This window comes from Colias eurytheme, chromosome 13 (assembly GCF_061535395.1).
Source record: "Colias eurytheme isolate Ceu_HAF_F1 chromosome 13, ilColEury1 Martin Lab GWU primary, whole genome shotgun sequence".
Lineage (NCBI taxonomy): Eukaryota > Metazoa > Arthropoda > Insecta > Lepidoptera > Pieridae > Colias > Colias eurytheme.
In genome coordinates, this window is record NC_142992.1 from 378,107 (window position 1) to 404,752 (window position 26,646).

Genomic DNA, 26,646 nt, shown 5'->3' on the forward strand with positions numbered 1-26,646 from the left:
AAGGCAATTACGCGGTTCAACGACCTTAATGATTCTGTCACTACATTTGAATTTGTTTTTTTAACCGCCCTCTACATCATACATCGTTGTTGAAGTAAAAGTGACCAAAGATTATGGAATTGTAAAATGTATCGTATTGATCGTAATGTGTTAGTAGTTTCTACCTAATTTATACTTTCTCTGAGAGGCAGTAACATATTACATTTATGAATAGTAAATATTGTGTACTATGTATGTTGTAAATGTAATGTAGGAAGACTCATCTTTCAACATTAACCGTATTAAGCAAAGTCTTTGCTACATGACCCATTCTGGAGACCTTAAGATGACTAAGCAAGTAATTATAAGTTCTAGAGTGGGGAACAGTTAAGAAAGCACCGATTTAGAAATTAATTTTATTCAACACGGACTCTACTATATTCTGGACACCTGATGATTACTAGGGTGGAGAACATCTCATCTACAGAGATATAAAAGATGGAGTACATTATTTGACGTAATTCTATAGAACGGCCTCTACCATGTCATGGTGTATCTAATGGTAATGGTGACGCAAATGTATTTAGCGTTCTCTGTATATCTCTTCATACCTAGTAGGAATATATGCATGCAACCTACACACAACGAAAAAAATAGGGGAATGGACAAGAATCACCTTTTTTTCGACTTGCTATGTATTTTGTAGTTAGTTAGAGGTTAATTTTTTAAATCCCTTACGTCTTTGAAATGATGACGAGAAAAAAATGTGTTTCGATTTTTAAACATTAAAATATTATATCCATTTAAGAGTTTGGTGCCTATTTATCGACTATAGTAGCTTCAAATCAAAAATATTGTAACGTGTTTTAAACTGAGTTTATTTCTTTCAACTGATTATATGTGAACACATTACAAAATGAGTGATTTTCCTGCGACTGAAGTTACCTTAGACTGATATGGGTCATACCTTCCGTTCAAAGAATACAGTGTTAGTTGTGTCGGTATCTATGGTCTATTACTATGAATGTTGGGTTGTAGAATAAAAACGCCTTCATCACAATTAAAATTTTATTATTCCTTCACTTGGAACATTCACTTGAGAGTTTTCTTAACACGTTGACTGCGGCACAGATATATCTGTACTTTCCATTACGGCGTTACGGGTCGTTTTAAACCTTGTCCTATACCAGACATTGTGGCGGCACGAGGCATATTAAACCCCACCGCCCGTAGGAGATCAAAATCCTTTTTTTGGCGCCAAATAAGACAAAGTGTGCGGCTTTTGTCGTGATTATTATTAACAATGAGTTCAGTAACCTAAATCTACCGTCGCCCGTGGTTAGATTAGTTAGTTTAGATTCTATGGGTAAAATAAAATGTGGGGTCTGATGTACCCCATACCGCACTGAACGATAGCAGTTTTTCATATAATTTAGTGATGGGAAAAGAAATATCGACTTTATTTAATTGTATTTATTTATCAAACTTATGGATGTTTTTCATTAAAACAGGCCAAGCAATAATATTTTTTCAGATTTCAGATTTTAGAGTTTCACCACCCGGTTTTTCTTCATCTTCCTCCTTGATTAACTTTTTTCGGCAAATTTTCGACATAATCGGCAGCAGTCGTAATTGGTCGCGTGCTCAGTCTCGAATGTGTTGCACAACACTAACCGCGTGAAGCTAGCTTAGGGTGCGGTACGAGGTTCGCGGGGTACGAGGTGTTCGCAACCTCGTTCCGCACTGTGTTAGAATTTTTATTAGTTCAGTGCGGCACGAGGTCTAAGAAACCCGGTATTAAGGTCGGTATACCATTGAACTAGGAATCAATAGCACATCTCAGATATATAGATATCACTTTCCTACACTGAACCAGATGGCAGTTATGCCTCCCGCACGACAGAGAAGTTTAAGTTTTTTCCTACCGCTATAACGACGAGACACGGACAGGGTGTTTCAAGCCCTGTTTCGCAGCTAACGTGTTAAATCTTAAATAAATCACAAGGCACGGCTATGGCACTTATAGACCGCACTGGCTGGCTGTTTAAGATCTGCAATTGACTCGCTGATCGTCTCTAGTCTCTACTCTCTTCAAACAATGTAAGCGATCGACTGACAGCTAACCGACTGGAGGGGAGGTTAAGTTGTTCAGGCGGTAGATTATAAATACCAGAAAACCTTGTCGATGGAAATGTACTATGTATGATTTTAAAATTTGTACCACGAATCTATTTCTTTTTTCCTCTGAGAGTCAATGCAAAGGAATTATTTTTATATAATTTATATTTTTATGAATCATAAAATCATGGGTTCACCCAGGTGAGGTAACGGAACCAACAAAAAATTCAGTTGAATTGAGAATTTCGTCCTATAATGGCGTCGGTTAAAAATGTTGCTATAGGTTTATGTCAGTTTTGACTTTCCTACGATTTTATATTTATACAGGGTTACTTGTAAAACACCGGCAACCTCGCAGGACAAGATAGCTAACATCATAAGTAACAACATTTGTTCTACGACTTTTGATAATTTGTTAGATTTTATTTTCATACAAAAATAAATATTCATTTAATTTTCCGTCTGAATATTATAAACTCTACGCCTCCCAAAAATTACGTAAACAAAAAGCGAACGAGAGGGGGAAGGGGGCGTCGCGTCGTCCATCCGATAATTAATAGAACATAGACTTACAAATGTAAGGAGAGTACAATAAAAGTTTAAAAAATCATTTAAAAATAATTTATTGCGTTATGCCAAAAGTCGTAGAACAAATGTTGTTACTTATGATGTTAGCTATCTTGTCCTGCGAGGTTGCTGGTGTTTTACAAGTAACCCTGTATATAGTAGGCCGGAGGATACAGACACAAAATTTTGAGTCATTTGTAACAGGATGGCGGTTCTACAGGGGTCTTAGTACGCAATGGAAAAAAGAAAAATGATGGTCAGAACGCTGGTACCGGCGGACTAGTCGCGTGGGCGTAAGTCGCACTCGTCGGATAAATTATGGAAGTCAAACGATCTGTAACGTTTTGTTTGATGCGGAATAGTGTCGAATTGGTTCCATAAAAATTTTATTCAGATAGGCCCAGTAGTTTTTATTTTATGAGCATTTTTGTCCGATCTCGATGACTTAATTGAAATGTAGCAAGTAACTTTGATTCACTAAAAAGTATTAAATAAAAATAACTACGTTAAAAAATAAGTCGGTGCTAACAAAGTGCCAAGCACTAAGCACTTAGTATTAAGCCCGTGCACCGACATCACACCTATTTAATAAATAGCACATCTAAATAATATGTAGTAATTAATAATATATTCAAATCTCTTTTTTTTTTTATTTTTAACGTAGTTATTTTTTCCTCTATTAAAAGTATGGCAAATATAATAATGGTCACTTTGCATCATATACTTTCTAAATATCTAAATGCCATACTGGTACGAATCGTTATTTTTTTTTACGTCTTGGCTTAAATCTCACAATCGTCCGCCCCATGTTTGCAATCCGGGATAATTTTTTGTAGGTAGAATTTTATACAAACAGAATTTAATGATCCCATACTATAACAAGTATTTTACGTTTTGTACAGTCGTATTTTTTAAAAGTGTCGAATAAATAAGTTTTTCAAGCACTTTGCCCCCTACTAGAAGTATGGCAAATATAATAATGGACACATTTTATCAAATACTTTCCAAAAATCCAAATGCAATACTGGTATAAATCGTTTAGCGAAAAAAAAATTGCTGATTTTCGGCGGTATGGCGACCATTTGGAACTGTCTGAAAAGTATGGCATGGTGATTTTCGTACATGGCTAAGTACTTGACGATGATTACCTGTGCAAAAATTAGCCTGGTACAAATGATTGAATTTTTTTTAATCAACGCATTCACGTCGGTATTGTGGGCTGTAAATCACACCGGAAAAGTATGGCATGACACTTCCGCCTACTTCTTTTTTATGGGCTATCGGTAAATCCTAAAATTTTTGTGTTACAAATCGTTTGACTTCCGTAATTTATCCGACGAGTTCGACTTACGCCCACACGACTTGCCTGCCGGTACCACTATTCTGACCATCATTTTTCTTTTTGTCATTGCGTACTAAGACCCCCGTAGAACCGCCATCCTGTTACAAATGACCCAAAATTTTGTGTCAGTATCTCCCGGCCTATAGTATATGGATTGTTTTGGACGCTTAAAATATACGATAGAGCAGCAATTAATCTTTTAAAAAAAAATATTCAAGGCACAGGGAAAGTCTGGTTACTGTTTTATTATAGGTATGTGTTTTCTGAAAATATTTTACTGTCAAAAATTATCTACACTGGATATTATTCAATGACGCCTTTCATAAACAAAACTAATTTACAAACAGATTTTTATATCTTTACATACCTAATTTTAACTTTCATTTCATGAACTGCTCATGTAAATACCTATTACAATCTGGTTTAATTTAACAAAACATTCAATTCGGTGAATTTTAGCGTTATTTTGCAAAAAAAACCGCACGTACAGTCCCCCGTCCGAGTCGAACTGACACCGTCAAATTTCGTCGAAAATATGCAATAGAGGTGAGGTTTTATGTGGGTTTTATTATAAATTCGAGTTTTTTCTTGATAATTTAACGATAATAATGAAAATTGAAAAAATAAAGAATACAAGTTATTACAAATATCATAACATATTTTTTGGTATAAATTTCATGTATAAATATGTAGCCGTTTTCCTAACAAAATGCGTTTTATGTTCAAAAAGGGGTTGATTTGTATGTATTTTTTTATGTTTAGGCCGTTCTAAAATGAAAAGTAAACAATACACTTTGTTAATTATATCCTTGAGTATCACATATATTTTTTTTAACACAATCGTACCAACAGTTTCCTCAACAAAATTCAATATGTATAAGGTGTTTTTCGGTTTTGACCATAGTAATCCCCTTAAACGTAGCAGTAATTTTCAACTTTGTTAATAATATAACCAATCCTACCCCCAGGTGCGTCATCAAGTAGCCTACCTAGGTCTAGTAGAGAACGTGCGTGTACGACGTGCCGGGTTCGCTTCCCGGCAGAGGTACGATCGCTTCCTCAAGCGATACAAGATGCTCTCCCAGTACACGTGGCCCAACTTCAGGGGGGCCAGTGATAAGGATGCTGTTATGGTGCTGTTGAGAGATCTGCAGATTACCGATGTGCAGTTTGGACATACTAAACTTTTTATTAGGTGAGTGGTGAAAGTGAAATATATTATAACTGGTTGACGGATAATGCTCTTGGTAGAAAAAGATAAAATATTTCTAACTAGGGTAATAGGAAAAGATGCATAGTTAAGTTGGACAATGTTGATTAAAAAAATGCTGAGAGCAATTTAACAATTAAAAAAAAGTTTTAACTAGTACATATATTAATATTTTTTGACATAGACACGTTCTTGTAATGTTAAATGACTCAAGATAAAATATTATTTTTAACTACCTTCATATCCAGAAAATTTGAAAATATTTGCTTTCTAGTACAATGAGTTTTTATTTCATTTATGTCGTTTTTAAAGCTCTTTTAGTCCATTAATTCTTGTCAAATTTTTACCACAAACATACCTCATAATTTTCCAGGAGCGCCAAAACGATCCACGGCCTTGAAACGGCTCGAGCAGAGTTAATACCATCTATTGTGGTGCTGCTGCAGAAGTTATGGCGGGGAGCTCTAGCGAGACAGCGGTACAGGAAAATGAAGGCCGCTCTCGTTATATATAATGCTTGGAAGTGAGTAGAATTATGTGTAATTTGTTCTATCTTGTGTTTGATTTTACGCGAGTATTATACAGTTAAAAATTCAAGACTTTAACGGATTTTAAACGCGATTTATTCATTATATTATTAAGACGACATTTTACAGCGAGCGGGGCCATGTTTGTTTATAATATTATTTTTGACGTATGTTTGTAACAGACTTCTTTAAATTCGATCTTGACCCACTTCAAACGGACAGACAAATTTATGTACACTTATTACACGAGTCTATTGAAGCGTGTTTTTTAGTTGTTTAAAAATCTATGTATTATTTTCCTATTACTGACCACCTACTAGTACGTTTTGATTACACGGAAAATAGGTATTTGACCTCGATTTGAGGAAATAAAATATCAGACATGCTATTATACTTCGTATGAGGAAAGACTTCTGTAAAAACGTGGCCAGAATATGCAGAAATCTTTCATATTATAATTTAACATTTCCATTGCTGTATTAAGAAATTACTTATAACTAGACATCGGATTATATGCATTTGCATATTTGCATATGCAAATGCATAAAACTCTCTAATTACGGCGTTAGTGCATATTTTAGCCTTTTTCCCCAATCGTGCATATTTCGTTAAGTAGCGGGAATTTCGATTGGTCGACTAACCTTTATTAGCCAATCAGAACGCTCAGCGAGTAAACAAACCCTATTTTGGCATGGTAAAATGGCAAAAAATTACATAATGGGCTCCATTTTAAGTAAATTTTAGCCATTCAAAATAGGGCTAGATTACCCTTTTGGGGCTAAAAACTTAAAACACGGGTTGAATTTCAAAAAAGGGCTAGATTTAGCCCGGAAAGGTCTAAGGTGGCAACACTGGGCTCGCGGGTGACAAACGTCACAAATTTGCGCTCGAAAATTTGGGTAAAAATGCTTAATTGTATATTGGCACAAAAACTATACTTAATTTCAAGAAAATTTCACTGTTTTTGTACAATCTTTGATTTAAATATATAAAAATAATAAAAATTTTTGGTTTTGTATTGTGCATATTTTAGGCATATCAGTAGTTTTTAGTGCATATTTCGGCCTTTTTTAGTGCATATTTGCATGCATATTTTGGCATTTTGTTAGTGCATATAATCCGGTGTCTACTTATAACTATCAATAATAATTATAATAAATCATAATAATAAATATCTATACAAAACTCCCCAGACGCTACCGCTTCCGTCGCTACATCGCCGAACTCCAAGTGGAATTGAACCGCAACCGGGGTGTCATGAAGCAGTGGCCCCCCTCCCCCCGGGGGGTCGCAGTGCCGCTGCTCCAAGCAGCCTACCGCCGCTGGCGAGCGTACCTGGTGCTGAAGCCGGTGCCCCGGGAGCAGTGGCAGCAGCTCAAACTGAAGATTTGTGCGGCGAGTGCGCTGAGGGGGAGACGGGGGCAGTGGGGCGCGGGGAGACAGTGGCTGGGGGATTATCTGGCTAACCCCCAGTATAATGACAAGGCTGGTAAGTTGTAGTCGGGTTTATCAGTATAGAAATCCATTTATAATATGCTGTTGGAATAAGCTATAAGTAATTAAAAGGTGATCAGAAATGTCTAAGCAGCGTCGTATATAGTTTTCATGGAAATGAACACCAGCCCCCCTAGCCAAGTGGCTTTCTGTTAGCGTAGCGTTCAATAGAATAGACTACGAATGTATGAGATTGACGTAACCTGTAGATAACGTTTATCTACAGGTTACGTCAATCTATTCTAGTCTTTTCTATTGAACGCTACGCTAACAGAAAGCCACTTGGCTAGGGGGGCTTATTTCGTACCCGTAATGTTCAAAATGTATTGTATAGCTCCTTAGAAAACTCTGCTTAATAGAAGAGGCAGAATTTTGTTAAGAAATTTTTGAGCGTGATTATAAAGTCTGTTATTGTACAAAAAAATTCCAAAGTTCTTTATAAAACTCTGCTTAATATTCGGAGAGGCAGAGTTTTGCTTCGAATGATTTATTTATATATAATTTTGATCGTGATAATGGTCTAATTATTTTTAAGCTATTGCATAGCTTCTATCCCGGGCCTTGAGCGCGGGGACCGAATCGAGAAATTCCGTAACGAAAAAACCTCACGCTCTCCACTCCGACGGGCTCGGAGGTGTGGCTTGAAGGCATAGCATGCAATAGCTTTACCGCGGCAGTCCTTGAGTGCCACACGTCTTTTTTTTCACTTACTTATTTTACTTCATTTTTATTATTATTATTGCAGCGCTCTACAAAACCTCCCTCACCGCCCTGCAACGCTCACAATCGCTCGGTAACGCAGTGTTCTCATGCCGAGTGCACAAGTTCAACCGACACAACAAGCTCGCCGCCCGGTGTCTGCTCATCACGAATAATGCTATTTGTAAATTGGACGCGAATACGTTTAAATTGTTGAAGAAGCCTACGCCGATTGCTGAGGTTAGTGTAAAAAAATTGAAATTATGAAACATAAAAGTACTTCTGTAAAGTTGTTTCTAGTGTCATCAGTTCCTATTTTTTTTGCAAATATAGTAATGTGAATAACTATAAAAGTTGCTGCTTCTTTAATATCGCTGTCCTACATATCTCTCTTCTGATTTGTTGTTTAATTCTTAATATAATTGACCTCCTAAAACATTTTGAATATTTGTGTTATTAGACAGAAGTATCGGGCATTTTAGTGAAAATTAATAATATATACTGTTGAGCTAGACTGACTGATCAGACTTTATAACTTAGCTTAGCTTCTTTTTTATTCTTTGAACATGCTTTTTTATCGGGTATTCTTTAATTGTAACAATAATGGCTTTGTCAAATTGAACGAGTTCTTGGCCCGCTTACAAACACATTCCATTATTGGTGGAAAAGCACCTACGCGTTCGTAATGCTCGTTAAACTCAAACATTCATTTATTCAATTAGACTTCTTAGAGAAGTACTTTTGAAACGTCAATACATATTTTTAATATTAACCACCGATTCGGAAAGCAGTATCTATGGAGAAGAACCGGCAAGAAACTCCATTTAACGCTTTGACGAGCGTTAAAAACGCGTTCTAAGTGACAAAGCCGTAACGCCCATGGTGTCCCCAGGTGGGAGCGGTGCGTGTGATGAGCAGCGACGCGCAACTGGCGGTGGTCAGCGTGCCGTCCGCCAACAACGACCTGGTGGTGGGGCTGGTGGCCGCCGGGCCCGCCGCGCCGGACTTGCTCGGCGAGCTGCTCGGCGTGCTCGCGCACCGGTACACCAAGTGAGTGGACATGTACATACATACACACGCACGTGCACAATAGCCCCACAAACACACTCGTATATCCAAAAGTGTATGTGCACACGCACGCACACGAGTCTATAAACGCACGCATACGCATAACACGTGCACACAAATCACGCAAACGCATATACACAATCGCTGATAAACATGAAAAAGTTCACGCTCACTAACTTCCTCTCTCATTAGCTATTACTGGTATTGCCTAGTAACGTTATAATCACTATATATTTATAAGTTTTTAAAAACGTTTATACTATTCTTATTACATTAATTATTCAATACAATTAAACTTGTGCTCGATCCGCCTCACACTAAACATACGTATTTACAACATTCCCACATTTATCTAAATTGACACAGCATCAAGATTTTTACAACCATGTTAAAAATAACGTATAAACATTAAATGTTATTCTACATAAAATAATTTCGTCCACTCCGCAGGTTAACCGGACGCGATCTAATAGTAGAAGTGGAAAGCGGTGCGACAACCCGTTGCACTTTAGGCGGGAAACATCGAGCGTTACAGCTCCCAGCGCCATCCCCGACGCACTCAGCCAATCCCAGCGCGCCCTTCACGCATGCGCACAACGTGATCACATACCACCCGGCGTCTGCAAGGGCTTAGATGTTTTATAGGCACATATAAGTAACAAGAGTTACAAAAAACCCGACTTATTTATATAAATGTTATAGTCTAACCCCGAAATAAACCAGTCCATCCGCGAAGAGATGGTGATCTCTGACTGGTTTATCTTAGGTTTGGCAAAAGACATCGGGCAATCCTAGAAATATATTTGAATTTCACCATTTGACTAAAGTCAGTAGTATCGGGCGTAGGCGAACGCAGCAGGCATCGCACGCGCAAAAGACGCCTTAGACAACGACTGACGACAATTGTTTAGTAAAAGGCGGAAATATTACATTTATTTGGGCTTTGACAAAGTCATTATGCCAGACCTGAGGTTTAAACAGCCCAACCTAGGAGTGCCCGAGCTTCGGGGTTTGACTATAACATAAATAAAAACCAGACTTATTTATATAGTTGTTGCCACCACAATTCTGATGACAACGACACTTAAGTCAAAATGCGTTCATCAGTTTGAACTGTGATGCGTGTCAAAAAAATATACGTATACATATTCGAAAAACTTAACATAAACAACGACGGCATAACGTCATTGCTAAATATTAAAAATTAGTGTTTACGTTTTTTAAATTCCAATCAAATGTTGTTGCTGATAATGCGAATACTTTGATGATAGTGTTCGTGCTGATCCCCTCTGATGTCGGATAAAAAATAGTGGGACAAATTTTATCACCCGACCTTATATAATCCTAGATGTTCATGATTTAAAAGTATGAAACTTATTGTAGTAAAAATAGTTTCCGTTGTCCTTCAGACTTTGTTAGTTAAAACAGAGAATCCAATTTAGGATCCTTAGATCATACGCTTTGCCTGATTACGTGCAAATGTCCCAGGCACAGATTACAGGCTAGATAGAAATTAGTGCCTTTATTTATATACTATTTTTTTAAGATAATGTGCATTTGATAGTTTTTTGACCTTGAAATTTAAACTAGTGCCTAAATGTATTGCGTTGTTCAAAATGTGAACTAAAAATTACAATTGTCTTTCATTATTTATGTTCATAAGATGAGAGATTATCCCCTTTGTAAATATTCCTTCTTAAAAGTGACGTAATATGTCTAATGTAGGTCTAGTAAAATGAGGAAAAAACTGGTATCAAATGTATCTTAATCTGTTGCCTGGATTTAAGATATAGATGGAATAAATAAATACTAAAATAATAATAATTAAAAGATAAATAAATTAAATTAAATTTCATAATAAATTTTTAAAGTTAAGATTATGTACTGTGGATTCTATTTAAAAATGTATTGTTCAATTTAACTTTTTTACAATAGAGCTCGTTTTTATTAGCAAGGAAAAATTTTGAGTTTTTTAAGACGAGGAAAAATTTGCAAACCACGTTCAAGGTGACCTAAAATGAATTTTTAAAGTACTTAAGATGCTACTTATATTATTATTACAGAGATGTAATCATGATACAATTAATAAAACAATAAAAAGCAATATTTTCCATTGTTGAATGTGAAGGTTTTTAATAAAAAAACTTAGTATTAAATGTGCCTTCAACTTTTACAGTATGTTATGTTACTATTGAATTATACCGAACTGATAATACTGTATTGTACGAAATACAATGTTTTTTAGGTTTCTTAAAAAAGATTGAGGAACAATGTAAGAATGTTATTTTATTTATACACAAAATATTCAGATGATATTCATTTTATTTGATAAAAGTAATGTTTCTTATTATATTGCAATTGGACATGAAATAAATAATAATATTAATATTATGTACTTTGTTCTCAAACCGATAGAATGATGTTTTTACATTTTATTTGATGGAGTTGCACGAAACCGCCATTCAAAAACGTAAATTTAGTAACGATTTAACAAAACTATATTTAACATAATAACAAACCATATCATAACGTAATAAAAAGTATTTTTAGAAGTGTTATTAGTTTTAAGTATGTAGTAATTTATTTTTAACCGAAGCTAGTTAAGTAATGTTAACTTTATTTTGTTATATTTTAGTTACGTAATGGATTCAACGTGATATTTTTGTAATTTGTTATTTTAATTGTATATTTCAGTCATAATGTATTGTATAAAATAAGCGATTTACACATACAATGGAGTTTAGCTTTATCGAAAGTTCATAAAAATTTAGTTTTAATTCGTATGAATTCAAATAATAATATTTTCATCACATTATTTATGGAAACAGCTTATTTTACTTTTATTTTTTGATGAATTTAAGATTTATAATTTAAATGGAATTTTACGTTTTCATCAAAATGGCGGGAAGTTTCAATGTCAAGTGTTCCCGCCAAATATTATTGGATGTAATTTATTTATTGTATATATATTATGTTGTGATACGAACGTGCCTTAAACGGTGCCATCAGGTTGTAATTTATGTAATAAATGTAAATCGACTTTTTCTGTGTGTTTTCTTGTCCCTATTATAAATATTTTAGATAATGTTGCTTTTTAAAACAGCGCCATCTAGTTTACACTTTACAATTTTTCTATTAATTTAATCAATGCTGTAATGATATCTAGATGAATATAAAATATCTACTACATATACATAACTTATGTAATTACTTTTTCGATGATTAAAAATCAAAGAATACATACATTAGGTAGGTTTAACATTTAACTTGAACTTAATGTTTCTATACCTACATAATTTTGAATTCTTTAGTTCAGAATTAAAAATCTATTCTGTGCATCTTTAATTTTTATTTTTATACGTACCTAATAGGTACCTATATACAAAAATTTTCCCTACCTATCTTAAGAAAAAAATCACACTAGCAAATTATGAGTGCAATATTTACGTGATCAAAAAAATCTAATTAGAAACCACAAGTGAGACTCATTCGTCGGGTATTTAATTTTCCCCTGAGCTGATGATTATAAGATGTATCACGACAAGGCGACAGCAGACAGTGAATCGGCCGAAATATCGACAGTTATGTAATTACACACAGCCCTTGGGATATACACTGAATTATTGGTATTTTCCATTGCTCATTAAAACCGTAACTAATATAAATAATAGGTACAATTATTTATTATGCGCTAAATAAACCTGAATAATATTCTTGTGCATGAAATCTATAGCACTTTCTAGCCTAGTTTCAAACTAGATATATGTAATATGTAAGTATACCTATCTAAATCATTTAAATGGTGGTGGCTGGTTCGATTTCCACCTCGTGATCGAATTTTTTTCTATACATAAAAATATATTTTGCTAATTTATTAACTAAGTAACAACTTACTCTGTGGATAACTCTATAAGTTTTCAATTAACAGTAGATAACTAATTAAGCAATATTTTAAAAATCTAGATAACAGATGGATTCACATAATTATAAGTTGGTACTTAACTAATGTACACGAGTTAGTTAATTTCTCACAATTGTTAGTCTTTCCTTCTGTCATTGTAATTTATGTAAATGTATTACGTATAATATTTAATTAGATATTATATAACGGATTTAATGGGATGGGAAACAGTAAAATATGATAGTAAATCCTACTCAAACAATTATTTATTCTAATAGACTTCGTTTAGAACTAGATGGCTTTTGAGGCTGCTCTTTTAAAATCATAAGAATTTACATTTTAAAATAATAATCATGTCAGAGCTTAGAGTATGTTAGTGTAAGAGATTACTAATATTAATAATCCGAATAACAAAAGCTATAGAAATAGGTACCTACTTGACTTTGCCCGCGAATTCGTGCGCGAGTGAATCCGGCGGCACAGCTTGTATAGTATAATAATGGAATACTCCGAGTGAACCTTGGAGTGAATGTCGTAATAATATAAGACGCTACCTAACAGTTCAATGATCTAGATGTTTACATCTACAATAATTTTCCTGAATTTTCCAAACAATTAAGGCCTTCCCGAGACGGAATAATGTCGCAACTCAATAAATTTAATACATAAGGACAGTTTTGTGGCTGCAATAAAATTTTCTAATTACAAGTGACAAAGCGACTAATTAAGACGTATTGTGGATCAAATGAATCAACCCGTTTAAACGATTTTGTGTTTACCTCCTGTGCGTGTGATATCGACTTTATATTCCTCGATCGACGTTTGAAACCTCGAAGCTTGCTGGATGGTATTTTTATGAAAAAAATTGATAAACTGGATAAAGATCACGTATATCAAAATTGTAAAGTACATAATTAGTCTAGGCTCTAGATAGTAAGTAATAAGTATTATTCTAAAGAAGTAGAGTAGAGTACCATCACTACCTACTACCTACATAATATAATATTATAATTAATCTAAATTCTAATTAACCTACTTACTCCTTTATACTAAAGATTTACAGATTCATACATTAAGTACCTCTAGGGTCTAGGATAATATCGTTTGCTACAACCTAGAACATTATACCTACTTCTGCAGTTCTGCCACGTTGCTCTTGTAGGGTCTTACTTTTCTAGTTTTTATGTCTTGCGCTCTCTTGCTTTTCGCAACTATTGAAATATGCGTAACTTGTTAAATAATTGCACAGTGGGTAAATATCAATGGAAATATTAGAATATCACGAACATTCGAGATATTTCGATAATCCCGTTTGATGATAACAAATAAACAACATATTATAATGAGCAATGCCGAGTACTATTCTCAAGTGTAACTTAGTGCTGTTGTATAAGGTCTGATATTTCTCATGAATTACGTTGATATTTCTAGGTATAGTTCGTGAATTTAGATCTTTGAGATCAAGGTTTAATTAATGTTATAACAATATAATTGGGTTCATTATTCGATGAAATTTCTGTTAAACTTCGTCTTGTTCGCAAATTAAAATCACATGAACTGATGGGGAAGCTCAAATTCATTAGATATTACTAGACTAAAATATATAAACATATAGGTACTTAGAATTTACTTTCTTTTATGAAAAGAAAGTATAATTAATGGTTTACTTACAGAATCAGACATTAATTATTCCCAAACAGTATAACTTGTAGACTGTAGGTAGGTACTACTCAATACTTTGACTAAATTGTTCTTGAAAGTTAGGTTTTACCAAGTTTGACGTAAGAACATAAATCTTCCGTGAAATCAACACCATTATCTATAATATATTATATACACATATAAATTATTTAAACATTTTTAATGTAAGACGAAAGAACTCAAAAACAAAATCATAATAATAATCGGCCCAGCCGTTCTTAGTATCATGTATCATCAGCCACATACTGTTCAATCTCATATACATATTGGGAATACTCCCAATAAGTCTTTAAGGATAAAGATGTGTTACCCTGAATGTAATATGAGCCTTACGCCCTATAGTTGATACTAAGTTTTTAGATTCTTAATTACTATTATTCTTTCATTTTCACAATAAATTGTTATTAACTAGGTATTATTTTATTAGGAACTAAATATAATAAAATTAAAAACAAATTACATAAGCTGAAATATTCTGAAAGTACCTACTACCTACCTACGTATCAGATTGTGCGGATGAAAATAGGTCTGACCCAATTAAATTGTTATTGAATCGGATTTAAAGTATTCGGATTAAAACAGCCTTATTGCGTATTGTAATGAATGTATTGTTATATTATTTCAATACCAATTCAAAGCTTTAATTTGTTTTATATAATAATATGGCCGTTTTCAATTTGAACGTGTATAAATAAGAGATAATAAGAATTGGATTTAAATAAATACTTTGTACATATTATTATGGTGTGGATTCGTAGATTAATCATTTTTAAAGTGAAACTTCTATTACATCGTCTCAAACTTTTTGGTCTGTGTAGCGCATGTCGCGTGACGGTCGGCTGCCGAGTAGGTATAAAGCAGTGTTCGGAACCGTACGATAAAGTTTCACTTTTACCGTGGTTTCATAAAACCACACAACATTTTTTTTTTTGGATAGGTAATTTTACAAACAGGTGGGAATTTCCTTTTTTTGTAAAAATGGAATGGAATTAGTTAGAGACCTCAAAATAAGTAACAAATATTTTAAAACTATGTACTTAAACCCTCAACTTATCAATTTGATGAACGAGGTCACCACTGAGCCACCACTGCATTACTATACCTAGGTAGGTATATTTGGCCACTTGTCCATATGAAACATATTTTATGAAAATAAAAAGGCTATTCTATAATTACAAGCTTTCAATTTCATAAGCTTGTTAAAATATAGATAACTTTAATAGGATAATGTAGGTAATCACGACGTGCTCAAATTAACTCATAATTATTTATCAGCTATATACAGTACCTTTCAACTTTACATGTAGGTAAGTTATAAGAAAATAACATTACCAAGTTGATAATTATTAATTAATAAGTTCTAAAAATAAGCTTGTTTCAAACACGCTGCATAAGTTCAAAGTATTAATATATAGCTAAGTTACCAGCTAAGTTACAAGTTAAGTCGTGTTCCCGCCCGCCCACGGCGCACAATATAAGCCGTAGGGCGGAAAGCACAGCTCCAGTCCACAGAAGGGCGCTGGAACGCGAACATTCCCAGGTAACTAATTAACATTTTACTTAACAAGTTTGTGATTAAAATAGTTTTGTAACTGGTATTCATATTTCATATCGAGCTTTTAAAAAATGTACTCGTGCATTTGTTACGTAGAAAGTTGTGGTAGTTTTAGAAATTTTTCTTACTTATAGAATTAAATGCAGTTTGTCTTGTTATTAAAATTTGATTTATAAATCTGGTGATGATGCGATATTGGAACCCGCATTTTTCTTTGTAGTGTAGAGTCAATAGGTAGAGTCATAATTTAACAAATAGTCTAAGCTTTAGTACACCTTAGATGAAAATGATGAGTGGGTCCAAATCCTGCCTGACGATCAACATGCTTCGGTTTTATCAAAAATTTAATTTAAAGAAATATAAATTAAGTAGTAGGAAAAATGTGGACTTAAGTAATTAAAAATATTACAAGAAGGCTTTCTTTTTGAGATTATTGGAAATATTTAATGTCGAGGAAAAATTTATTATGATAATATTAATATGCGATTTAATTTTGTCGTAGTCCTAAGGAATTCGAGGAACGTTCTTAAACAAATTATATGAGATTTTCTATAAAAAATCCTGAAATATTTAATTATAATTTTCTTATAATTGATTAGGTACTTTCCATTAATATCCAATTTCTTTCAAATTTATCTAGAATTTAATCCATTACGAACATTTTAGTGATAAGTAGGTATATGAATATTTGCTTAAGCTGTTTCGCAGTAAACAATGGCTAATCCCCGAGACTTTGAAAACAATACAGCACAAATAACAATATCGTTGTGAAAGCCAAACAGCGTGGCTATCTATAAAGTGCAATTATGTAACACATCTATGTCAACAAAAAAACAACCTAATTAACTTTAAACTCTTTCGTCTTTATTTTTAAAATTTTTAGACATTTGACACTTCCGAATAACTTCTTTGTTTTAATTTTTCTTTGTTAACAATCGCTTTTCAGTAGGTAAAAAAACAATTCGATGTGAAGAACATAAAATATTACGAGTACCTACTTACCTATGAAGACGATAAGTAACTGTCTAAAGCGAAGACTTTTCGTTTCAGGAGTCTCGCGGACATTACGCATTTGATAATTATTAAAAGGAATTTATATTTGCCTTATGTAAGCCTTGTATGCGAATTATATGAATTAAAGGGCTTCAACTTTAAGCTATCAACAGATTTAATTCAAATTTACAATTAACAGTAGCACACATTCAAATTTCAGTAAACTCAATATGCATGTATATGACTAGATCTATACGATCAAGTCACGTCTCTGAGACACGTGCAGACAAATCCAAAGCCTATTGTTACATCTTCATTATATCTCTTGTTTGTGCTTCCATGAATTTGTGGTGATATCTTCAAATTCAGGCAGCATGCTCCAATGTTTAGAGGGGAACGTGAAAGGGTTTGCATTTGAATTTTATTTTGGTAGGTACAAAAAGTTTGATTGATCTATAATAATAAAAATTATGTAATCGTCACATGTGTTGATAAGCGCAAAATTCGAGAACGGCTGAACCGATTTCGTTAATGCTTTTGTTATAATATTCCTTGAAGTACGAAGATGGTTAATATTCCTTGAAGAGAAAAAACGTACCTACAGATAATATATTATGTATATCTATACTATATAAAGCTGAAGAGTTTGTTTGTTTGTTTGAACGCGCTAATCTCGGCAATTATTTCTCGGGAAAAATTCTTTCGGTGTTAGATAGCCAGCCCATTTACCGAGGAAGGCTATACCTAGGCTATATAATATTATCTCGCTAAGACCAACAGGAGCGGAGCACTTTTTTTTTTATAGTGGAGAATGCATTTAGGCATACCCAGGGCACTCGGGGGAAGAGCCCTGGGTTACGTCGGACTCACCCTGCTGAGTGCAGGGTCCTACCGACTAAACTCCACTGTGTTCCGCCGTGCCGCTTTATTGACGGGGCCGCGGGTATTCGGTAGAACGTGGTAGAACTGCGTCCGCAGACAGGAGCGGAGCACTGCGGGTAAAACCGCGGAGCACAGAGATGTTGCTATGTATGCGTAAAACATGCGTTTGTATATAGAATGATATAATTATATTACTTATAACATTACAATAAAAGTTAAATAGTAGGTATTTATTGTAAATGGAAAATATTAAGTTCATAATCAGACCGTGAATTCATACCTTGTATTTTAATTTAATATTGAAAATTGTAGTTTCCTTGCAGGCTTTGTGGCTAATCACAATCAATCTTACTTTAAAATTTCTTTGAGAATAAAGCAATTCAGTAAGTGATTCTGAAGGTTGATGAAATATTCAAGCCTCAGATGGCCATTCTTTGACAAAACGCTGTACATAAGAAATACCCGGAATTTGTGAGTCAATGTAATTTATTAATCTTTGAAACGATTTTTTGGACGTAGCGTGTACAGATGTTTTTAAATTTAAATATTTAAGTCTACAAGGTAGATATAAATGCGAAAAATTGTTTAATTGTTTTTTTTCTTTCAGGCTTATGAAGCAATTATGCGAAATGATTTTTGTTTCAAAATATAATAGTTTAATGAGTCTAGGTCCACGCGGTTGTGGGCTTTGCAGGACTCTAATACCTAGGTATAATATTTTTAATGCATTGCATGCATGCGTGCACATAATATGCAAAATGTTATAAAAGGCAAATAAATAAAATTTAAAAACGACTCTACCAATATAAGAAAAATATTCTTATATATATATATTATTATGTTAATATATTATATCATTAGAAAACTTGGTAGGTACAATTATCTCTATCAAATTCTTTATATTTCTAAACATATATGGCTTATATTTATAGATTTCATAACAAAAAGGATTCAATTGTCTTTCTTTGATCGCCTGCCAAGTGCCATTGCTTTACTTAGCCATATATTACCTCAGTTTTACCACGACACTAAATTAAACAGGTGGATAGAAACAAAATTGGACAGAAACAGGAGTTTTATAATTGCTGAGATAGATCATAGAAAGAATTGTGAATTCTTAAATTACCTTAATTCTTAAATATCTTAAACGATAATCGAATAAACATAATAGTATAATCAGCTTCTCTTTCTGTAACAGCTATTACGATATAATAATTCAATGAGCTTGATCCTTGTAAAATTTGAACATAAAAAGAAATCCAAATTCTTGGCTTATTTTATCCATCATTATACCTATATATTTACTAATAACTACTTACATATTTTTCAACAACTGATTTGTTTCTCAAACAAGCAATGCTATTTAAAAAAGTTAGTAGGTAAGATTCTATGAAAAGAAATTTTTGAAAAGGTCGAGAAAAGTTAAACAATACAACACTTGACTGAAGTAAAAAGAAGCTTTAAAAACAAATCTGACCCTGTAGACTTGAAGTGCGTCGATTATTTAGAAATTTATCGGTACCTTAAGTTGAGCAGGTACCTATACATAATTGCTATTCAAGAGCTTACAAATTGTAAGCTCAGATTCAGTTCAGATTGTAACTTACAATCTGAACAACATATTCTTAAAAATTACGACTTGCTAAGTTCTTACCTACTGTTTTTGTTTTAGTGGCAAGGTGTGTAGTGGACCTTTAGAAGAAGTCCTGTAAAAATTTAGTAGTGAAATCCTGTGTCCCCTAGTTGGGTATTGGGCAGATGCTGTATGCATACATCTGCTTCACAGATCGATTTTCTTCAAGGACTAGACCCTCCAGCTTTTTCTTCATCTCCATTCGAATCCAGGCTGCAGTTTAAGGAGGCGAAATAAATAAGCTGTTTTACAATATTTGTACCTACTACAGGTGGTGATTTGTATCCAGTGGCGACAAAATGAAGTCAGCAGTATTCTTTCTTCTTGTGATGACAGCCTCCGCTTCTCCATATCAGGAAGATAAAGAAGCTCAGGTTAGTTTTCTATACTAATATTATAAAGAGGAAAAGTTTGTATGTTGATATGTTTGTATTAGATTTTCACGCATAAACTACTGGACCGATTTTGATGAAATTTGGCAAAGATAATCTTTAGACCCTGAGAAAGAACATAGGCTACCTCTTATTGTGAAATATGTACCACGGGCGAAGCCGGGGCGGACCGATAGTATACATATAATAAACTGAATCACCAAGTGCGTTGCTTGTTGTGTAGGAATCTCGAGAAAGGCGAAATACGAAAGAAAACTATGCGTATTGAGTACCTATTTTCCCACGCTTGACATTTTTTCCTTCAAATAGGTAGTTACCTACTAAACAAAATATTTTAATATGTTTCCTTGAAATACTAGTGACCTCACAATTATTAATATATCGTCTTTCCTGTCTGTTGGCATCAAGTTTATAATTATTAATCATTTTTTGATAATAATACAAAAAAAACCTTAAATTAACGTTAACGTTAATAATCTTTTCGAGAATTCAAAAGAAAAATGAAAATTCCAAACCGGAATACAGTGCTTAATTTTTATAGCAAACACTGTCTTGTTGATGTTTTTTATAATTTTTTAATATTATGTGTACATATAACGCATTCAAAGTCATTTGTATGTAAATGATAATATTAATTAAATGTTTATATTTAATTATATAGAATGCAATATAAATTATTCATGAACAAAAATTGTACAACCTTGCAGATAGACGACTTTTTGAAGGCCGCATCGTACCTTAACTTGAGTTCAGAAGACATCGACTGGAAGACTGGACTCCTTCTTAACAGAATTTGGAATGCGTTGCAAAAGGACCAGGATGATCAGTGGGTTTAAATTCAAGTTTTTTATAGATTTCCTTCATTCTTTATATTGAAATAATTTCAAATGTTGGGCAAGAATAAGCTCTAAATATAAATCGTTTATAGGTATCAATAAAAGTTATGTTACCTAGTTATTTTACTTCGTTTATCCAAATAATTACGTCTTGTTTACTAAGAAATTTAGGTAATTAGGTTTCGAAATAATAACCTTAGATATCACTATTATAAAACAACATCCTTCGCCGCTAAGTACAAAAAATACGAGGGCGGAAAGCTACAGTTTTTAATTAAAACAATATGGAAAATTTTACATAGGTACTGTTCTCTTACATTTTTTATCTTAAAATATTAAATGTTTTAGATACGAACCCGGTGTCGGTGGATTTGTCGTGTCAGATATTGAGATAAAGGATCCCAATGCAAAAAGGTTTTCAAACGAAATCAAGCAGAAAGAGAATAACTATAAGCTCCCTTACATTACTCCGCAGCGGAAATGGAATATCAAAAAGGGAAAAGGTAAATTCGGCTCTTGCTATGTATTTAAATACATGTTTTATTAAAGCCCCGTGTTCATAGGAACATTTGTTGAGCAACTTTGACCTATGTGAAGTTGGCAACTAACTGAATAAAAATGAGTGTTTCTCAATTCTATTCGATTGTACTAGGTTTGTACCGGATTGTACCGCTATTTATTTCGTTTGTACCCCAAAGGGGTGGGGAGAAACATAGGGTCGTAGTTATATGGCAACTAACTGAATAAAAATGAGTGTTTCTCAATTCTATTCGATTGTACTAGGTTTGTACCGGATTGTACCGCTTTTTATTTCGTTTGTACCCCAAAGGGGTGGGGAGAAACATAGGGTCGTAGTTATATAGCTCGCTGCTAACTGAATAAAAATGAGGGTTTCTCAATTCTATTCGATTGTACTAGGTTTGTACCAGAACGTACCGCTTTTTATTTCGTTTGTACCCCAAAGAGGTGGGGAGAAACATAGGGTCGTAGTTAAACTGAATAAAGATGAATGTTTCTCAATTCTATTCGATTGTACTAGGTTTGTACCGGATTGTACCGCTTTTTATTTCGTTTGTACCCCAAAGAGGTGGGGAGAAACATAGGGTCGTAGTTAAACTGAATAAAAATGAATGTTTCTCAATTCTATTCGATTGTACTAGGTTTGTACCGGATTGTACCGCTTTTTATTTCGTTTGTACCCCAAAGAGGTGGGGAGAAACATAGGGTCGTAGTTATATAGTTCGCTGCTAACTGAATAAAAATGAGTGTTTCTCAATTCTATTCGATTGTACTAGGTTTGTACCGGATTGTACCGCTATTTATTTCGTTTGTACCCCAAAGGGGTGGGGAGAAACATAGGCTCGTAGTTATATGGCAACTAACTGAATAAAAATGAGTGTTTCTCAATTCTATTCGATTGTACTAGGTTTGTACCGGATTGTACCGCTATTTTTTTCGTTTGTACCCCAAAGGGGTGGGGAGAAACATAGGGTCGTAGTTATATGGCAACTAACTGAATAAAAATGAGTGTTTCTCAATTCTATTCGATTGTACTAGGTTTGTACCAGAACGTACCGCTATTTTTTTCGTTTGTACCCCAAAGGGGTGGGGAGAAACATAGGGTCGTAGTTATATAGCTCGCTGCTAACTGAATAAAAATGAGGGTTTCTCAATTCTATTCGATTGTACTAGGTTTGTACCAGAACGTACCGCTTTTTATTTCGTTTGTACCCCAAAGAGGTGGGGAGAAACATAGGGTCGTAGTTATATAGCTCGCTGCTAACTGAATAAAAATGAGTGTTTCTCAATTCTATTCGATTGTACTAGGTTTGTACCGGATTGTACCGCTATTTTTTTCGTTTGTACCCCAAAGGGGTGGGGAGAAACATAGGGTCGTAGTTATATGGCAACTAACTGAATAAAAATGAGTGTTTCTCAATTCTATTCGATTGTACTAGGTTTGTACCAGAACGTACCGCTATTTTTTTCGTTTGTACCCCAAAGGGGTGGGGAGAAACATAGGGTCGTAGTTATATAGCTCGCTGCTAACTGAATAAAAATGAGGGTTTCTCAATTCTATTCGATTGTACTAGGTTTGTACCAGAACGTACCGCTTTTTATTTCGTTTGTACCCCAAAGAGGTGGGGAGAAACATAGGGTCGTAGTTATATAGCTCGCTGCTAACTGAATAAAAATGAGTGTTTCTCAATTCTATTCGATTGTACTAGGTTTGTACCAGAACGTACCGCTTTTTATTTCGTTTGTACCCCAAAGAGGTGGGGAGAAACATAGGGTCGTAGTAAAACTGAATAAAAATGAATGTTTCTCAATTCTATTCGATTGTACTAGGTTTGTACCGGATTGTACCGCTTTTTATTTCGTTTGTACCCCAAAGAGGTGGGGAGAAACATAGGGTCGTAGTTATATAGTTCGCTGCTAACTGAATAAAAATGAGTGTTTCTCAAATCTATTCGATTGTACTAGGTTTGTACCAGAACGTACCGCTTTTTATTTCGTTTGTACCCCAAAGAGGTGGGGAGAAACATAGGGTCGTAGTAAAACTTAATTAATAATGAATGTTTCTCAATTCTATTCGATTGTACTAGGTTTGTACCGGATTGTACCGCTTTTTATTTCGTTTGTACCCCAAAGAGGTGGGGAGAAACATAGGGTCGTAGTTATATAGTTCGCTGCTAACTGAATAAAAATGAGTGTTTCTCAATTCTATTCGATTCTACTAGGTTTGTACCAGAAAGTTCCGCTTTTTATTTCGTTTGTACCCCAAAGAGGTGGGGAGAAACATAGGGTCGTAGTTAAACTGAATAAAAATGAATGTTTCTCAATTCTATTCGATTGTACTAGGTTTGTACCGGAATGTACCGCTTTTTATTTCGTTTGTACCCCAAAGAGGTGGGGAGAAACATAGGGTCGTAGTTAAACTGAATAAAAATGAATGTTTCTCAATTCTATTCGATTGTACTAGGTTTGTACCGGAATGTACCGCTTTTTATTTCGTTTGTACCCCAAAGAGGTGGGGGGAAACATAGGGTCGTAGTTATATAGTTCGCTGCTAACTAAGTAAGTTTAACTAAGTAATGCATTCGCATTGGGATGTACAATCTGATTAGAAAATAATGAGGACAACATATATATAGCTTTGATTTTAATTCAACAGATACAATTAATACAATATTTCTGAAATATTGTTTCCTTCTGGGATTTCAATGTAGATTAATCCGTAAACGGAACAGTTTGTGCGCGCCATAATAGAATATGTAAGTAACTATCTATACTATCTATACTAATATTATAAAGAGGAAAAGTTTGTAATTATGTAAGTATGTATGTATGTATGTATGTATGGTTTTCACGCATAAACTACTGGACCGATTTCAAAAATTCTTTCACCATTAGAAAGCTGCATCTTCATCAGTGAAGAAGGTACGTTCTGGTACAAACCTAGTACAATCGAATAGAATTGAGAAACATTCATCTTTATTCAGTTTAACTACGACCCTATATTTCTCCCCACCTCTTTGGGGTACAAACGAAATAAAAAGCGGTACGTTCTGGTACAAACCTCGTACAATCGAATAGAATTGAGAAACCCTCATTTTTATTCAGTTAGCAGCGAGCTATATAACTACGACCCTATGTTTCTCCCCACCTCTTTGGGGTACAAACGAAATAAAAAGCGGTACGTTCTGGTACAAACCTAGTACAATCGAATAGAATTGAGAAACACTCATTTTTATTCAGTTAGCAGCGAACTATATAACTACGACCCTATGTTTCTCCCCACCTCTTTGGGGTACAAACGAAATAAAAAGCGGTACAATCCGGTACAAACCTAGTACAATCGAATAGAATTGAGAAACACTCATTTTTATTCAGTTAGTTTCCATATAACTACGACCCTATGTTTCTCCCCACCCCTTTGGGGTACAAACGAAAAAAATAGCGGTACAATCCGGTACAAACCTAGTACTATCGAATAGAATTGAGAAACACTCATTTTTATTCAGTTAGTTGCCATATAACTACGACCCTATGTTTCTCCCCACCCCTTTGGGGTACAAACGAAATAAAAAGCGGTACAATCCGGTACAAACCTAGTACAATCGAATAGAATTGAGAAACACTCATTTTTATTCAGTTATCAGCGAACTATATAACTACGACCCTATGTTTCTCCCCATCCCTTTGGGGTACAAACGAAATAAATAGCGGTACAATCCGGTACAAACCTAGTACAATCGAATAGAATTGAGAAACACTCATTTTTATTCAGTTAGCAGCGAACTGTATAACTACGACCCTATGTTTCTCCCCACCTCTTTGGGGTACAAACGAAATAAAAAGCGGTACAATCCGGTACAAACCTAGTACAATCGAATAGAATTGAGAAACACTCATTTTTATTCAGTTAGTTGCCATATAACTACGACCCTATGTTTCTCCCCACCCCTTTGGGGTACAAACGAAATAAATAGCGGTACAATCCGGTACAAACCTAGTACAATCGAATAGAATTGAGAAACACTCATTTTTATTCAGTTAGTTGCCAACTTCACATAGGTGCAACTTTGAAGTGAATATTTTAATTATGTGTTGCTATTTGCTACCAACATACGAACAATATTGCATCTTGCATCGGTAACTCGTTGAAATGTTATCGTCCTCGGAGCACAGTTTCCAGCAACATAGTTGATCAACTGTTGCCCAACAAATGTTTACCATGAGAACGAGGCTTAATATTTTTATCGGTATACTTAAGGACGTACTCGTACCTACATGTATGTAAAACTAGCGGTGCGCCCCGGCTTCGCCCGTGGTACATATTTACGTTTTCTCTACATAAAAACCATCCTCGTACTTCAAGGAATATGATAAAAAAAGAATTATCGAAATCGGTTCAGCCGTTCTCGAGTTATGCGCTTACCAACACATTTTGCGATTCATTTTTATATATATGTATAAGAAGAAGAATTAATAAGTCATAATTTTACCTATAGTTTAGAAAGCAAAAACAACTTTTGATACTGTATATTTATATTACTTTTGATATTACTATTTTTAAAGATTTATGTGATTTTTTTGGAGATTCAATTCTCTTTGTCATTTTGCAGTTAAGTATGTGTTTATGACATGAATTAATTAGATTTTCTTGTTACAGGTATACCAACCATGTGTTACTTCAAGATATGCTCGTTCAAGTCAATAAAATTTAATTAAATTTATATGATTAATATCTAGTCATCGTAGTTAATTAGGTATAGCTTTAGAAAATGCTTGTTATTACTACTAATCTGGGTATTGCCTATCTATAGAATCCTAATTTTTGAGTACAAAAATGTATTATTTTTTAGCTGTATACCTAGTGTAACAATGTATTTTAGATTAAGTAAATTAATTTTAATGTAGATGTTTTATTTTTTAATGTTAAGTACATTATATATTTAAAAGATAACTGTACCTTACCTACTTGAATTGTGCATTTTCTAATAAATTTTATGTGCATCGCAAATTGATTGTTTCATTTTTGATACAACTTTAATGATAAAAGTAGATTATACTCTCATTTTACTTCTATTATTTTATTCTTCAATACTCTATCTTGTTGTTTACTACTGTTAAATAGTTCTACTTGTATACGTAGTATATTATTATTAGTCTGTGGTTCTACTTAGACCTTGACTATTTTTATAATATTTAAATATGATTATTAATTACAAAGAGCCACACTTAC

The 26,646-nt window shown here is 33.9% G+C and overlaps 2 protein-coding genes across 3 annotated transcripts in view; both read left to right on the forward strand.

Moving 5' to 3' along the window:
* Window positions 1-9,642, forward strand: part of Myo31DF (Unconventional myosin ID) — a 57,192-nt gene extending 47,550 nt beyond the window's left edge. The window contains exons 12-17 of the mRNA XM_090108481.1: window positions 4,975-5,201; window positions 5,590-5,739; window positions 6,937-7,232; window positions 7,983-8,176; window positions 8,829-8,986; window positions 9,455-9,642. Coding sequence (XP_089964607.1) covers window positions 4,975-5,201; window positions 5,590-5,739; window positions 6,937-7,232; window positions 7,983-8,176; window positions 8,829-8,986; window positions 9,455-9,638 — 1,209 coding nt within the window. The 3' untranslated portion in view covers window positions 9,639-9,642. The remainder of the gene's footprint in view (window positions 1-4,974; window positions 5,202-5,589; window positions 5,740-6,936; window positions 7,233-7,982; window positions 8,177-8,828; window positions 8,987-9,454) is intronic.
* Window positions 9,643-13,682: 4,040 nt separating this feature from the next.
* LOC149903172 (uncharacterized) lies at window positions 13,683-26,201 on the forward strand. Of its 2 annotated transcripts, none has more exons than XM_090109128.1 (5): window positions 13,683-13,752; window positions 19,941-20,043; window positions 20,769-20,887; window positions 21,246-21,400; window positions 26,074-26,201. In XM_090109128.1, exons 2-5 carry the CDS (start codon window positions 19,969-19,971, stop codon window positions 26,130-26,132), a joined length of 408 nt encoding a protein of 135 aa, XP_089965254.1. In that variant the 5' UTR covers window positions 13,683-13,752; window positions 19,941-19,968; the 3' UTR covers window positions 26,133-26,201. The 2 variants fall into 2 exon arrangements, with proteins under 2 accessions (XP_089965254.1, XP_089965253.1); XM_090109127.1 differs by lacking the exon at window positions 13,683-13,752 and adding an exon at window positions 16,115-16,146.
* The last annotated feature ends 445 nt before the right edge of the window (window positions 26,202-26,646 follow it).

Coding starts and splice junctions, on each gene's coding strand:
- LOC149903172 (XM_090109128.1), top strand. CDS start 19,969: ATGAAGTCAGCAGTATTCTTTCTTCTTGTGATGACAGCCTCCGCTTCT. Junction 20,044..20,768: donor AGGAAGATAAAGAAGCTCAG/GTTAGTTTTCTA, acceptor ACAACCTTGCAG/ATAGACGACTTTTTGAAGGC. Junction 21,401..26,073: donor GAATATCAAAAAGGGAAAAG/GTAAATTCGGCT, acceptor TTCTTGTTACAG/GTATACCAACCATGTGTTAC.